Raw genomic sequence first — 13,478 nt, forward strand, 5'->3', positions numbered from 1 at the left:
TATACCAGGGGTTAATGACAGAGATGTAATTCATGATTATATTTCTCACATTTGAGGTAGGAAACCATTTTTATTTACATGGAATTCCCTAATTCTCTTTCCCTCATTTTGCATATTCTAGAACTTAAAAAGAAAAGTCTGTTGTTACCAAGGGAAGTCAACTAACCCTTAGCTTTACAGGTTCAAAACTCAGTCTTGTCAGTATTCCCCACTAACTGACAAGAAACTTGTGTAGGAATCCAGAACACATTTGTAATATTATTCTTTAAAAAGAGTACTCTGCCAGGGAGATCTGACACTTGTGTCTTCTAGCCAGTTCATTTTCTATTTGAAGGGACCATCATGGAACAGCCAAATTCCACCCAGAGGCCTGCTTTGGCTTTGAGAGTGTGAAATCATAAAGGAGGGAGTTAGGAGATTCTGAGATTCAGTTCCATCAGCCTTCATAGCCTGATACATTTTCCCAGCTTCATCATCTCTGTGGGTCACTTCCTCTCCCATAGGCTGGGAACACTATGGGCAGTGTGCCGGTGAGGTGTTCTGTCTCTGTGGCTGACCCAATGTTCCTTGGATTGACACATTCATTTTTTCAGATAGGTTTTTTTTTTTTTCCTTCAGTCCAATTTTAGCCAAGGCTAAGAGTCAGTCTGTAACTTTAAGGTGACTTTTCATATTTCTTATCCAATTCATTATGCTTTAAATTTACAGGTTCAATATCTCAAGCCAAGCTAATTCCATGTTATTTAATCCACATTGTTTATGGCTAGTACTGTCTTTGTGATCATTTGAAAGCCCTACTCATTAATATCATCAGAAAAGTTTCACCATCTCCTAACCATAGTCATGAAATATAAAGAGTTAAAAACAACAAACAGGTTCTATCTTGTCTTCCCATCCTACTAAGAAACTTGTGTCTTTATGCAATGGTTAACTTTTTGAAACTTCAGCTTATTTTCTAAGAACTTAGACTCAAGATTAGAGAGTCTATAAGATTTCTAATTTTAGCTCTAAGCTTCCATGGCTCTATTAGCAGAAAGCATTTACTCTTCATAGGAATATAGCCCCTGGGAAGTAGATAACACATTACTTTTGAATGCAAATCATGCCTTTAAAAGGGGTGCTGCCATAGGTTTAGTATTTTTATATGAATTATGACCATATCTCCAAATGAGGGGAAGATCAGGAAATAGATTTCAGTTGCTTTTCTCCTTATCTTATTCTTACATAGATCAGTATTTGAACTAACTTAATATATGTTTACTGATCAATAGATAGAGATGCAGTGGTTATTAAATATGATTTCAAGGAATAGCTGACCAAGATAACATCTCCTGGGGTGTTTTCTTTAACACATTATCATGCTAAGGAATGAGAATTGGGTTTTATTTTTTTTAAGACTAAGTTATTTATACATGGTCTACTCTCTCTGTTATCTAAGGGCAAATAAAATTTAATAGAGATTGATCACAATACCTCGAGGGTGCCAGTGTTCGAAGCAAAGGGTGTCAAGGTTTATTTTTGAAATGGCATTCTTGAGGTGAAGATGGACATTGCTGTAGCCCTTCTGATTTCTCTTGTTTCAGCTCATCTTTCCTTTTACTTTTAGTTGTCTGAGAATGAGTAGTATGTCTAGTATGAGAGGAGTATTTTTATTTTCTAAGTATTTTTACTTTGTTCTTTTTCTAGGTGGTTGAATTCTGTAATGCAAGTACCCACAACCAAGAAGCTCCAAACAAACAGAACCAAATGTGCAGCCTCAGAAGTGTCTGGGATATAATCACAGACTCTGACGACTTTAGCAACAGTCTTCCCATGAACGGGACGGAGCTTCCACCTCCTCCCACTTTCTCTCTTGTGCAGGCTGGGGACAGAGTGGTCTGTTTAGTGCTGGATGTGTCCAGCAAGATGGCAGAGGTAACATCTGGACCAAGATGATTATAAACCACTCATCCCCTTTTTTCTATCAGTTTTTAATTTCTTTTCTTTTCAGAGGGTAAGGGCAAGGAAAGGTGAGGGCAAACGTTTGGAGTATTTATGGGCATCATCTCTTCTTGCACATGAGAGAACCAGATTCAGAATGTGGCCCAGAAATTGAGATACTGCAGATAAATAAAATGCACAACTAATTTCCAGCCCTTATTTTTGCTATTAATTGCAATCTTTTCCAACAAAAACCCTCCACAAAACTCTGACATACTGAAGGCTCCTTTTTGACCACATTCCACTCACTGGTAACACCCTTCCTGAGGCAATAGACTGAGTTTGCAGTTAAATGTGCATATCCACTACATGTGTATTTTCTATGTCATTGTGTACAGAGAACCATATCTCAGTCATCTCTAATCTAGCAGCCTTCCAGAAACCCACTCTCCAAAGCTCCACAATTCCTAGGCAGTATTAGACATTTGAAAATGAAAGTCGCTCAGTTGTGTCTGACTCTTTGCGGCCCCATGAACTGTACAGTCCATGGAATTCTCCAGGCCAGAATACTGGAGTGGGTAGCCTTTCCTTTCTCCAGGGCACTTCCCAACCCAGGGATCGTACCCAGGGTTCCCACATCGAAGGCAAATTCTTTACCAGCTAAGCCACAAGGGAAGCCCAAGAATACTGGAATGGGTAGCCTATCCCTTCTCCAGTGAATCTTTCTGACCCAGGAATCAAACTGGGGTCTCCTGCATTGCGGGCAGATTCTTTACCAACTGAGCTATCAGGGAAGCCCATTAGAGGTTTTGTCTCTGGAATCAGGCAGATGTGCTTTGAGTCCTGGCTCCTTCACTTACTGTCTGTGTAATCAAGAGCAAATAACCTCTCTGGAAGCTCAGTTTTCTCAACTGGTAAAACAGAGACAATAATACCTATTTCATTGTTGGGACAGAGCCAGTTCATACTGACTCACAGGAGTCAACTGTTAAATTTTTAGGAAATTTGCAAGTTGTAAATACAGCCATTATTAAAAATTAAACTATGTAGACTTATAATTAAATAAAATATTGAAGTAAGCATAATAAATGCTCAAAATTCATTAGTTCCTAATTATTTTTCTATTATTTCTACTGCTTTGCATTGCCTAAAAATTAAGAATGGGTTTATTAGGTAGACACCTGAAAATTATATGAAATTCAAATTTTAGCATCCATACTAAAATTTTATTGGATGACAGCAACACTCATTTGTTTACATATTATCCATGGCTGCTTTAGTACTAAAATAGCAGAGTTGAGTAGTTGCTGAAGGGAATATATGTCCCACCCAGCCTAAAATGTTTACTATCAGATCCTTTATAGAAAATGTCTGCTGATCCCAGATCTAGGCTCTTGAGGTTCTTTCTGGTCTATCCTATCTCTGTGTCTGCTCCTGCATATCTCGTCCCAACTGTGCACTCAGTGACATTAGGTTGACAACTTAAACCAGTCACAGTGGGAATATTTTACCCCACAGAAACTGCAACAAACCCAGGATTTCCCCCCTCTCTCTTTTGACCAGAAAGCCATTTTATAACATTTACCAGAACACTGCTAACTACTCCATAGGATTGTTGAGAGGATAATGAGATAGTTGATATGAAGTTTTTGGTTTATAAGTGGCAACTGTTATTTTATTATAGTATTGAATACTTTAAGGAAGGGTTTATCCTCTTGCATTCTCTGGATCAGTTGTTTTGGAAATCTGGGTTTGATCCCTGGGCTGGGAAGATCCCCTGGAGAAAGGAATGGATACCCACTCAGATATGGAGGCTGGTAACACAAGAGTAATAAAAGAGAGCTTCAAGTTTCTGGCTTCACTAGTTAGAAGTAGGGGTCATGACTACGATATTAGCAATAGCTACTATTTACTGAATGCTTACTATGTATCCATTTCACAGATAAGAAACTGCAGCTAAAAAGGATAAGTAATTTCTCTATGGTCACACTATTAGTAAAAGTTGAAGGCATATTCAGAGTCCTTGTTTTATCTACTCTACCAGTTTACCTCTCAATATTGAAAGAAACAATATTTGGGAAGGAGGGCAATGAATTCAACGTGTGTAGATTCTGAAATACCTATGGGATGTTAAATTAGTGGTATTCCTAAGCAGTGTGAAAAGCAGGTCCAGATGTTAAGGGAGATGTGTAGTTTGGAGACAGAGACCAGAATCATAATTGAACAGGTGGTCTCTGAAGCTCGGCTTGTTGCTCCTGCAGCCTCCAAGACAAGTGACCCTAATGAGTTTATCACTAGCATCACCTGCCCAAACGCAGTCAGTAATATTAGTATTACTTTATACTTAGTATTTCAAGGTGCAACTATTGTCATATACATATCTTAGTTGATCCTTATGGTAATTCTATTTTAATAAGTAGGAAAGAATATTAATTCCTCCAATTTACAGATGGGATGCCCAGTCTAAGATAAACATGGTAACAGAGGGTAGTGCTAGAATAGATACCTGACTGCTGTTCCTCTCTACCATAAGGTCTTTGCAATGTTTCCTCTTACTCAGGATGAATTTTCAAAGAAGAAATTACAAACCAAGTCTCTATTGGCTCTACAGATCTTTGAATTCGGATAGGAGAGAAACAGTGGATATATGTGGCAATGGCACCCCACTCCAGTACTCTTGCCTGGAAAATCCCATGGACAGAGGAGACTGGTAGGCTGCAGTCCATGAGGTCGCTAAGTGTCGGACATGACTGAGCAACTTCACTTTCACTTTTCACTTTCATGCATTGGAGAAGGAAATGGCAACCCACTCCAGTGTTCTTGCCTGGAGAATCCCAGGAACGGCGGAGCCTGGTGGGCTGCCATCTATGGGGATGCACAGAGTCAGACACGACTGAAGCGACTTAGCAGCAGCAGCAGCAGCAGCAGGGAATGGTTAAGTATGAACAGCATCTTGGGGGCAGAGTTCCAAATCATACCACCCTCCCTGAAAAACGTTCATTTTTGAGCCTGCAATATCAAACAATATTCTAGCATCATATCAATCTTTACAACTCAAAAAATCATAATCTGACATCTCTAAAAAATTAGCAGAGATATTTGCTAATTGAATTACTAAGTCATACTTTTGTCTACCAACCAAATGTTATTATCTTTCTTTTTTCCTTTTTGAAACATAGGCTGACAGACTCCTTCAACTGCAACAAGCAGCAGAATTTTACTTGATGCAGATTGTTGAGATTCATACCTTTGTGGGCATTGCCAGTTTTCATAGCAAAGGGGAGATCAGAGCCCAGCTACACCAAATTAACAATGATGATGACCGAAAGTTGCTGGTTTCATATCTGCCTGTCACCGTGTCAACTGAAGCAGAAACCAGTGTTTGCTCAGGGCTGAAGAAGGGATTTGAGGTACAGTAGAGCTCCCTAAGACTCGGATCACCATCACTTTCCTTTCTCTCACTTCATATCTGAGATTGCCTCTGATTTGGGGAAATCTGTTGCAATGTTGTCACAGTGTCAAATATAGGAAAATAATAATGGATTAAGTTTAAGATCAGGAACCACAACTTCCTCATTGCTGAATCCCCTGCACCTAGTAAAAGGCATATAACATTAAATAGTTGCTTCAGAAATATTTGTTGAAGCAATGAGTAAATAAACGAACACAATGGTCAGGGTTGGGACATCAGTATCATCTGAATAATTTCTAACACTGCCCCTATCCATTCTGGGACTGTGGCCATTGTTATCCTTGGATTTTCCAAACAAAATCAGCATGTCTGGCTCCTGCCTACAGTCATACTAGAATTTAAGCATATGAATATCAATTAAAGTCAGAGGTATGTTTCAAGAATAACAGAGTTCATCTAAATCAGCATAAGTTTGGATTTGACACTGAGGATACAACCATTTGTTAAACATCTAGTAGCAAGCAGAACAAAATTACAATTGTTGCTGATCATGGGTAAGTGTTTCTCAACCTTGGCTGCCCATCAAAATCACCTGGGGATACTAAACTTCTGATATCTCGGTCTCACTCTGAGAGATTCTGTTTTAATTTATTTGGGGTATGATCAGGCCATTAAAAATTTTAAAGTTCTCATCTGCTTCTAATGTATAGCCACTGCTCTAGGTCCTTGTATTGGCCACTTACTGGATCTCAGAAGCAAGGATCTCACACTATAATGTTCTCCCATAACCTCTACGATGGACACTGTTCTAAACTAGGGCATCTCATAGTGATTTGAACAGGAAGAAGCCCTATCCATGAGTAAGCTGACAATGGTGTGTAGGGTGGCAGGTGCTCTGATGGGGTGAGGTAAGGACTGAGCACAGATGGGCATGGAGAGTGCAGGGACCTATAGGGGACCTGGGAGAGGAAGAAGCCCTACTTATGGGGAATTTGCAATGAAAGCAAATTCTTCTGCCTAGTAAGGCAATCTGAATTACACCTCCTCCTAAATGACTGATACCCTGTGTTCAGGTGGTTGAAAAACTGAATGGAAAAGCCTTTGGCTCTGTGATGATATTAGTGACTAGTGGAGATGATGAGCATATCACCAACTGCTTCCTTACTGCTCTCAGCAGTGGTTCAACTATCCATACCATTGCCCTGGGTTCACCTACGGTCAAAAACCTAGAGGAACTGTCGCATCTTACAGGTAAGTAAATTCCTGGGAACATATTCTAGAGAATTTCCTTTCAACTTGAATATTCCAAGAACAGCCATGAAACGCATATAATGTGAGCAAAATACAGGGCTTAATTGAAAGAAAAAAATATGAAGAGTTTTCTTAGAAAAAAAACACAACAATTCAGTGCTAAATTCTGTCAAAAATTTGCTGACTTTTTTGTACTTTCCTTAGAAAGTGCCAATTATATACATCTAATGAAAATATTATTACTCCTTCTTTGTTAAACCAACCTGAGTATGTATAATCAAGGAGCTAAAAGTGTGTTTAAATGCACTAACTTCTATGATAAGATCACATGCAGTATTAAACATACATCTTTTTGTTTTAAATGAGGCATAAGATAATTTTATCTTATATTCAATAAAAAAGGAGTATGCTAACTTGAAAATTAGGTTTTATTGAATTATGTTTGACAATAATGTTTTCAGAATGTAAATGTAAACACATAGTGATATAAATAGGTAGCAATTAACCTAGATTGTCTAGGAATTATATTCATTAAATATTTATTGAATTCATTAAATATTTATTGAGTTTTTATTGCATACTGGATAGAACTCTAGATTCTACAATTACAGCCATTAATAGAACAGACAAAGCCACCTGACTCGGCCATCCACTCACCACGTGATTGTATAGGATGCCTTGTATAGAAAGCCAAGCACAGCTCCTGTTTTCCCCAAACTCACCCTCTTAAGCAAAGGAAGTTTGCTAGGAAAGGCCTATCATTTTATCTTTTGTATTACTTTACATTTTAATAGCTAACATCCCACTTGTGTATTTCAGGAGGTTTAAAGTTCTTTGTTCCAGATAAATCCAATTCCAATAGCATGATTGATGCTTTCAGTAGAATTTCCTCAGGAACCGGAGACATTTTTCAACAACATATTCAGGTCAGAATTTCCTCAGTATTTTATTTACAGATGGATGAAAGAGGAGCAAGAAAAATAGATGAATTGTGCTAACTGCCTCACTAACCTTATTTGAATATGTAACAGTCCTTGTTAAATTAAAAGAAGGCTCTTAATGAGCTTCTTGACCTCACTAGAACCAGGCTCCATCTTTATCTGATGTCTATACTTCTCCGACCTACAAGTCACCTCACAGATGGTGAGTGAACCTCCCAAGTTAATGGCTTGATGGGAGCAATGAAGTCAGTAAAATATTGTAAGAAAACATTTAACATGAAGATTACGTGTACACAGTAAAAGCATTGATCAGAATTCTATCATTAGATGTGGAAAAAGATGAATTTTAAATGACAATATATATTTTAGATTAGAGTACAATTTGCTCTCCTGAATAATATTTCTACCTTTGATTTTTTCTCTAATAATATGAGATAAAAACAAATATTCAAGAAAGTAAAAGAAAAAAATTAACAAATATTGTTCATATGACTCAAATTAGTTTCTAGACTTGGCCACCTCTCCCTCATTCTTTACATGTCATTAGCCCCATAGACTATGGGCAGAAACTATATCTAATCTCCTTCAACAGTACAGAGTGCACCACATAGTGTGTTTGGCACAGTAGTCAGCAACCAGGAACACTTGTGAAATTGGTTTGGACAAATAACCCACAGTATCTTTGCTGTTATTCACCAATAAAATTTTATGTTCTTTACAAGTCTGAGCAACTTTACAGTGTTGCTAATGTATTTATTTAATAAATAATTTTTCAAAGTTATGTGTAGATTTATATCCCTTGTGAATGCACAGCAATTAAATGAAGAGGATCTGGTGTCAGCTAGCCTGGGCTCTACGCCCATTTCACCTTCTTGCTGTGTGGCAGCTTCGTTCCCTAAGTCTCACCGATTTCATCTGTGAAATGTGAGTGACCAGGGCATTCACCTCAGACGGCTTTGTTATGCCTTCTGAGGACAATGTGAACAATATGAACACATGGACAATGTTTTGCTAAATTTTTGCATTTACTTTTTTTAACATTTTTAAAATTTCATATTATTAAAGAGAAAATCAAAGGTAGGAAGTTTTTTTTTTTTTCAGGAAAATCAAAGGTAGGAAGATTTTTTTTCAGAATGAGCCTCTTATCCTCCTACATCAGAGGGCAGATAGAATGAAAACCACAATCACAGAAAACTAACCAAACTGATCACATGGACCACAGCCTTGTCTAACTGAATGAAACTATAAGCCATCCATGTAGGGCCACCCAAGACAGACGGGTCATAGTGGAGAGTTCTGACAAAACGTGGTCCATAGGAGAAGGGAATGGCAAACCACCTAAGCATGAATAGTGTGAAAAGGCAAAAAGATAGGACACTGAAAGATGAACTCCTCAGGTCACTAGGTGCCCAATGTGCTACTGGAGAAGTGTGGAGAAATAGCTCCAGAAGGAATGAAGGTGCTGAGCCAAAGTGGAAACAGCTCCCAGCTGTGGATGTGACTGGTGATGGAAGTAAAGTCCAAAGCTGTAAAGAGCAATATTGCATATGAACCTGGAAGGTTAAGTCCATGAATAAAGGTAAATTGAAAGCGGTCAAACAGGATATGGTAAGAGTGAACATTGACATTTTAGTAACCAGTGAACTAAAACAGACCAGAATGGGCAAATTTAACTCAGCTGACCATTATACCTACTACTGTGGGCAAGAATCCCTTAGGAAAAATGAAGTACCTGTCATAGTCAACAAAAGAGTCCAAAATGAAGCACTTGGATGCAATCTCAAAAATGATAGAATGATTTCTGTTCATTTCCAAGGTAAACTATTCAAAATCACAATAATCCAAGTCTATGCCCAACCACTAATGCCTAAGTAACTGAAGTTGAATCGTTCTATGAGGACCTATAAGACCTTATAGAACTAACACCAAAAAGATGTCCTTTTCATCACAGGGGACTGGAAGGGAAAAGTAGGAAGTCAAGAGATACCTGGAGTAACTGGCAAGTTCAGCTTTGTAATAAAAAAATGAAGCAGGGCAAAGACTAACAGAGTATTGCCAAGAGAATGCACTGGTCATAGCAAACACCCTCTTCCAACAACACAAGAGACAACTCTACACATAGACATCACCAGATGGTTGACACCGAAATCAGATTGATTATATTCTTTGCAGCCAAAGATGGAGAAGCTCTATACAGTGAGCAAAACAATACCAGGAGCTGACTGTGGCTCAGATCATGAATTCCTTATTGCCAAATTCATACTGAAATTGAAGAAAGTAGGGAAAACACCTAGACCATTCAGGTATGACCTAAATCAAATCCCTTACATTTATACAGTGGAAGTGAGAAATAGATTTAAGGGACTAGATCTTATAAACAGAGTGCCTGAAGAACTAGGGAAGGAGTTTCATGACATTGTACAGGAGGCGGTGATCAAAACCATCCCCAAGCAAAGAAATGAAAAAAGGCAAAATGGTTGTCTGAAGAAGCCTTACAAACAGCTGAGAAAAGAAGAGAAGCAAAAGGCAAAGGAGAAAAGGAAAGATATACCCATCTGAAAGCAGAGTTCCAAAGAATAGCAAGGAGCGATAAGAAAACCTTCCTCAATGATCAATGCAAAGAAATAGAGGAAAACAACAGAATGGGAAAGACTAAGACAAAAGACTAAAACAGTAGAATGGGAAGACAAAGATCTCTTCAAGAAAATTAGAGATACCAAAGGAACATTTCATGCAAAGATGAGCACAATAAAGGACAGAAATGGTATGGACCTAACAGAAGCAGAAGATATTAAGAAGAGGTGGCAACAATACACAGAAGAACTATGCAAAAAAGATCTTAATGACTCAGATAACCATGATAGTGTAATCACTCACCTAGAGCCAGACATCCTGGAATGTGAAGTCAAGTGAGCCTTAGGAAGCATCACTATGAACAAAGCTAGTGGAGGTGATGAAATTCCTGCTGAGCTATTTCAAATCCTGAAAGATGGTGCTGTGAAAGTGCTGTGCACAATGTGCCAGCAAATATGGAAAACTCTGCAGTGGCCACAGGACTGGAAAAGGTCAGTCAGTTTTCATTCCAATCCCAAAGAAAGGCAATGCCGAAGAATGCTCAAACTACCGCACAGTTGCACTCATCTCACATGCTAGCAAAGTGATGCTCAAAATTCTCCAACCTAGGCTTCAACAGTATGTGAACCAAGAAGTTTCAGATGTTTAAGCTGGATTTAGAAAGGGCAGAGGAATCAGAGATCAAACTGTCAACATCTTTTGGATCACAGAAAACACACACACACACACACACACATAGAGTGTTCCAGAAAAACATCTGCTTTATTGACTACATGAAAGCCTTTGACTGTGTGGATCACAACAAACTGGAAAATTCTTCAAGAGATGGGAATACCAGACCACCTGACCTGCCTCCTAAGAAATTGTATGCAGGTCAGGAAGCAACAGTTAGAACTGGACATGGAACAACAGGCTGTTTCCACATTGAGAAAGCAGTACATCAAGGCTGTATATTGCCACCCTGTTTATTTAATTTACATGCAGGGTACATCATGCGAAATTCTGGACTGGATGGAACACAAGCTGGAATCAAGGTTTCAGGGAGAAATATAAACCCCAGATATGCAAATGATACCACCCTTATGGTGAAAACGAAGAGAAAGTAAAGAGCCTTAATGAAGGTGAAAGAGGATAGTGAAAAACCTGGGTTAAAACTCAACATTCAGAAAACTAAGATCATGGCATCTGGTCCCATCACTTCATGGCAAATAGATGGGGAAACAATGGAAACAGTGAGAGACTTTATTTTCTTGGGCTCCAAAATCACTGCAGATGCTGACTGCAGCCATGAAATTAAAAGATGTTTGCTCCTTGGGAGAAAAGCTATGACAAACCTAGAAAGCATATTAAAAAGCAGAGACATTACTTGCCAACAAAGATCTGTCTAGTCAAAACTCTAGTTTTTCCAGTAGTCATGTATGGATGTGAGTGTTGGTTCATAAAGAAGGCTGAGTCCTGAAGAATTGATGCTTTTGAATTGTGGTGTTGAAGACTCTTGAGAGTCCCTTGGACGGCAAGGAGATCAGACCAGTTAGTCCTAAAGGAAATCAACCCTGAATATTCACTGAAGGACTGATGCTGAAGCTGAAGCTCCAGTACTTTGGCCACCTGATATGAAGAACCACCTCACTAGAGAAGACTCTGATGCTGGGAAAGATTGAACGCAGGAAGAGAAGGGGAGGACAGAGGACGAGACGGTTGGATGGCATCACTGACTCAATGGACGTAGTTTGCTCCAGGAGATGGTGAAGGACAGGGAAGCCCGGCGTTCTGTAGTCCATGTAGTCGCAAAGAGTCGGACAGGACTAGCGACTGAACAGCACAACGGAGGACTTTCATAAGGATCGTGTAAAGCATTTAGCACAGTGCCTGCCATCGGTATGCAGTCTACATAGGTTACACACACACACAAGTCACAATTGCACACACAGTTTAAATGCATACAGCTTAAAGCAGGACTAAATTATTTTTTGAAAATGTACAAAACCCAGCTGAAACCCATGTCTGATTTCTTATCCAAATACATAATGGTATCTGGACAGATTATATACAAATTAATTAGAGCAGAGTCACAAACAAAAGTAAAAAGAAGCTTGTTTTAACTGCTACTCTGAAGCTAATGTTGATTTGGATAAGAGGCAAATATGAGAACACCTAAAATCTCTTGATAAAAATTAATGAAGTGACATGTGTACTAGCTACAAAAATATTTTATATTTGCTGTGCTTATAATACTTTGCTGAAGTAAATATTTTTATACGAAAAAATATATACTTAGGACATGTTAGAATTAAATGGTTTTTATTTCTGCCAATTCAGTTTTGTCATAAAAACAAAGAAAATAGGAATGATTATGCATATGCTGGAAATTGTCACTTATATACTCTTTCGAACAGCTTGAAAGTACAGGTGAAAATGTTAAACCGCAGCATCAGCTGAAAAACACTGTTACTGTGGATGACAGTGTGGGCAATGACACGACCTTTCTAGTTACGTGGCAGACCAGTGGTCCCCCTGAGCTTGTATTATTTGATCCTAATGGAAGAAAATACAACATGGATGATTTTGTCATCAATCTAGCTTTTCGGACTGCTCGCCTCTGGATTCCAGGAACAGCTAAGGTAGGTGTTGTAAGCTTGTTCATAATGACAACGTTTAGTCAAGCGCATGACTTTCGAGTGAATTGCAAAGCTAAATGCATTGCGTAAAGGAAATCAATTCTGATATACCCAAATTCTACTGTAAATTTATGAGGGGATTTTGTGAATGTTCAAAATTTAAAAGGAACAGCTAAGGTATGTTCAAAACTTTGAAATGGATACCAAAGCCTTCTCTCAGTTCAGCAGTGAAAATTAGGATTTATGTAGTGCAAATAAGTTTTTGCTTACTTCCTTCTTTACAAAGTCTACATAGAATACTTACCTGTACACTTAGAAAAAACCCCTCTACCTAGAATTTATAATATAAACACATGCAATACATATGTTTTGGAACACCTCCTATGTGCAGGGTCTTGTTCTAGGTGCTTTACAATAAAATGCCATAATAGGAATAAGAACAGGGTGCTCAGAACACAAGAAGGCATGTGCAGGCAGCAGGGAAAGGAGAATGCTTCCTGAAAGTGAAGACATCGAAATGGAAATATGGAGGACTAAGGAGCAAGAGGTGTAAATGACATTCTCGGCAGAAGAAACAGCACGTAGAAAGGCTTATAGAAAAAGAATACGGCTTTTCATAGAACTGTAAGGACTAGTCTGATGTGGATGAAATACAGAATAACATAGAAAGTGGAGATTTATGGGAAGAAGAGGAGGGCGTGATGGGGCCAGATGGATATACAGGAGTCAATAAGAGGAACAGTTAAAGGGAACCACTAAAGG

General features: G+C 38.6%; 1 protein-coding gene across 1 annotated transcript in view; it reads left to right on the top strand.

Moving 5' to 3' along the window:
- The window catches only part of CLCA2 (chloride channel accessory 2), a 42,364-nt gene that overhangs the window by 10,806 nt on the left and 18,080 nt on the right, over positions 1-13,478 (top strand). Inside the window, exons 6-10 of the mRNA XM_069570630.1 lie at positions 1,687-1,914; positions 5,100-5,330; positions 6,406-6,583; positions 7,403-7,509; positions 12,495-12,719. Coding sequence (XP_069426731.1) covers positions 1,687-1,914; positions 5,100-5,330; positions 6,406-6,583; positions 7,403-7,509; positions 12,495-12,719 — 969 coding nt within the window. The remainder of the gene's footprint in view (positions 1-1,686; positions 1,915-5,099; positions 5,331-6,405; positions 6,584-7,402; positions 7,510-12,494; positions 12,720-13,478) is intronic.

The sequence above is a fragment of the Ovis canadensis genome, chromosome 1, assembly GCF_042477335.2.
Source record: "Ovis canadensis isolate MfBH-ARS-UI-01 breed Bighorn chromosome 1, ARS-UI_OviCan_v2, whole genome shotgun sequence".
NCBI lineage: Eukaryota > Metazoa > Chordata > Mammalia > Artiodactyla > Bovidae > Ovis > Ovis canadensis.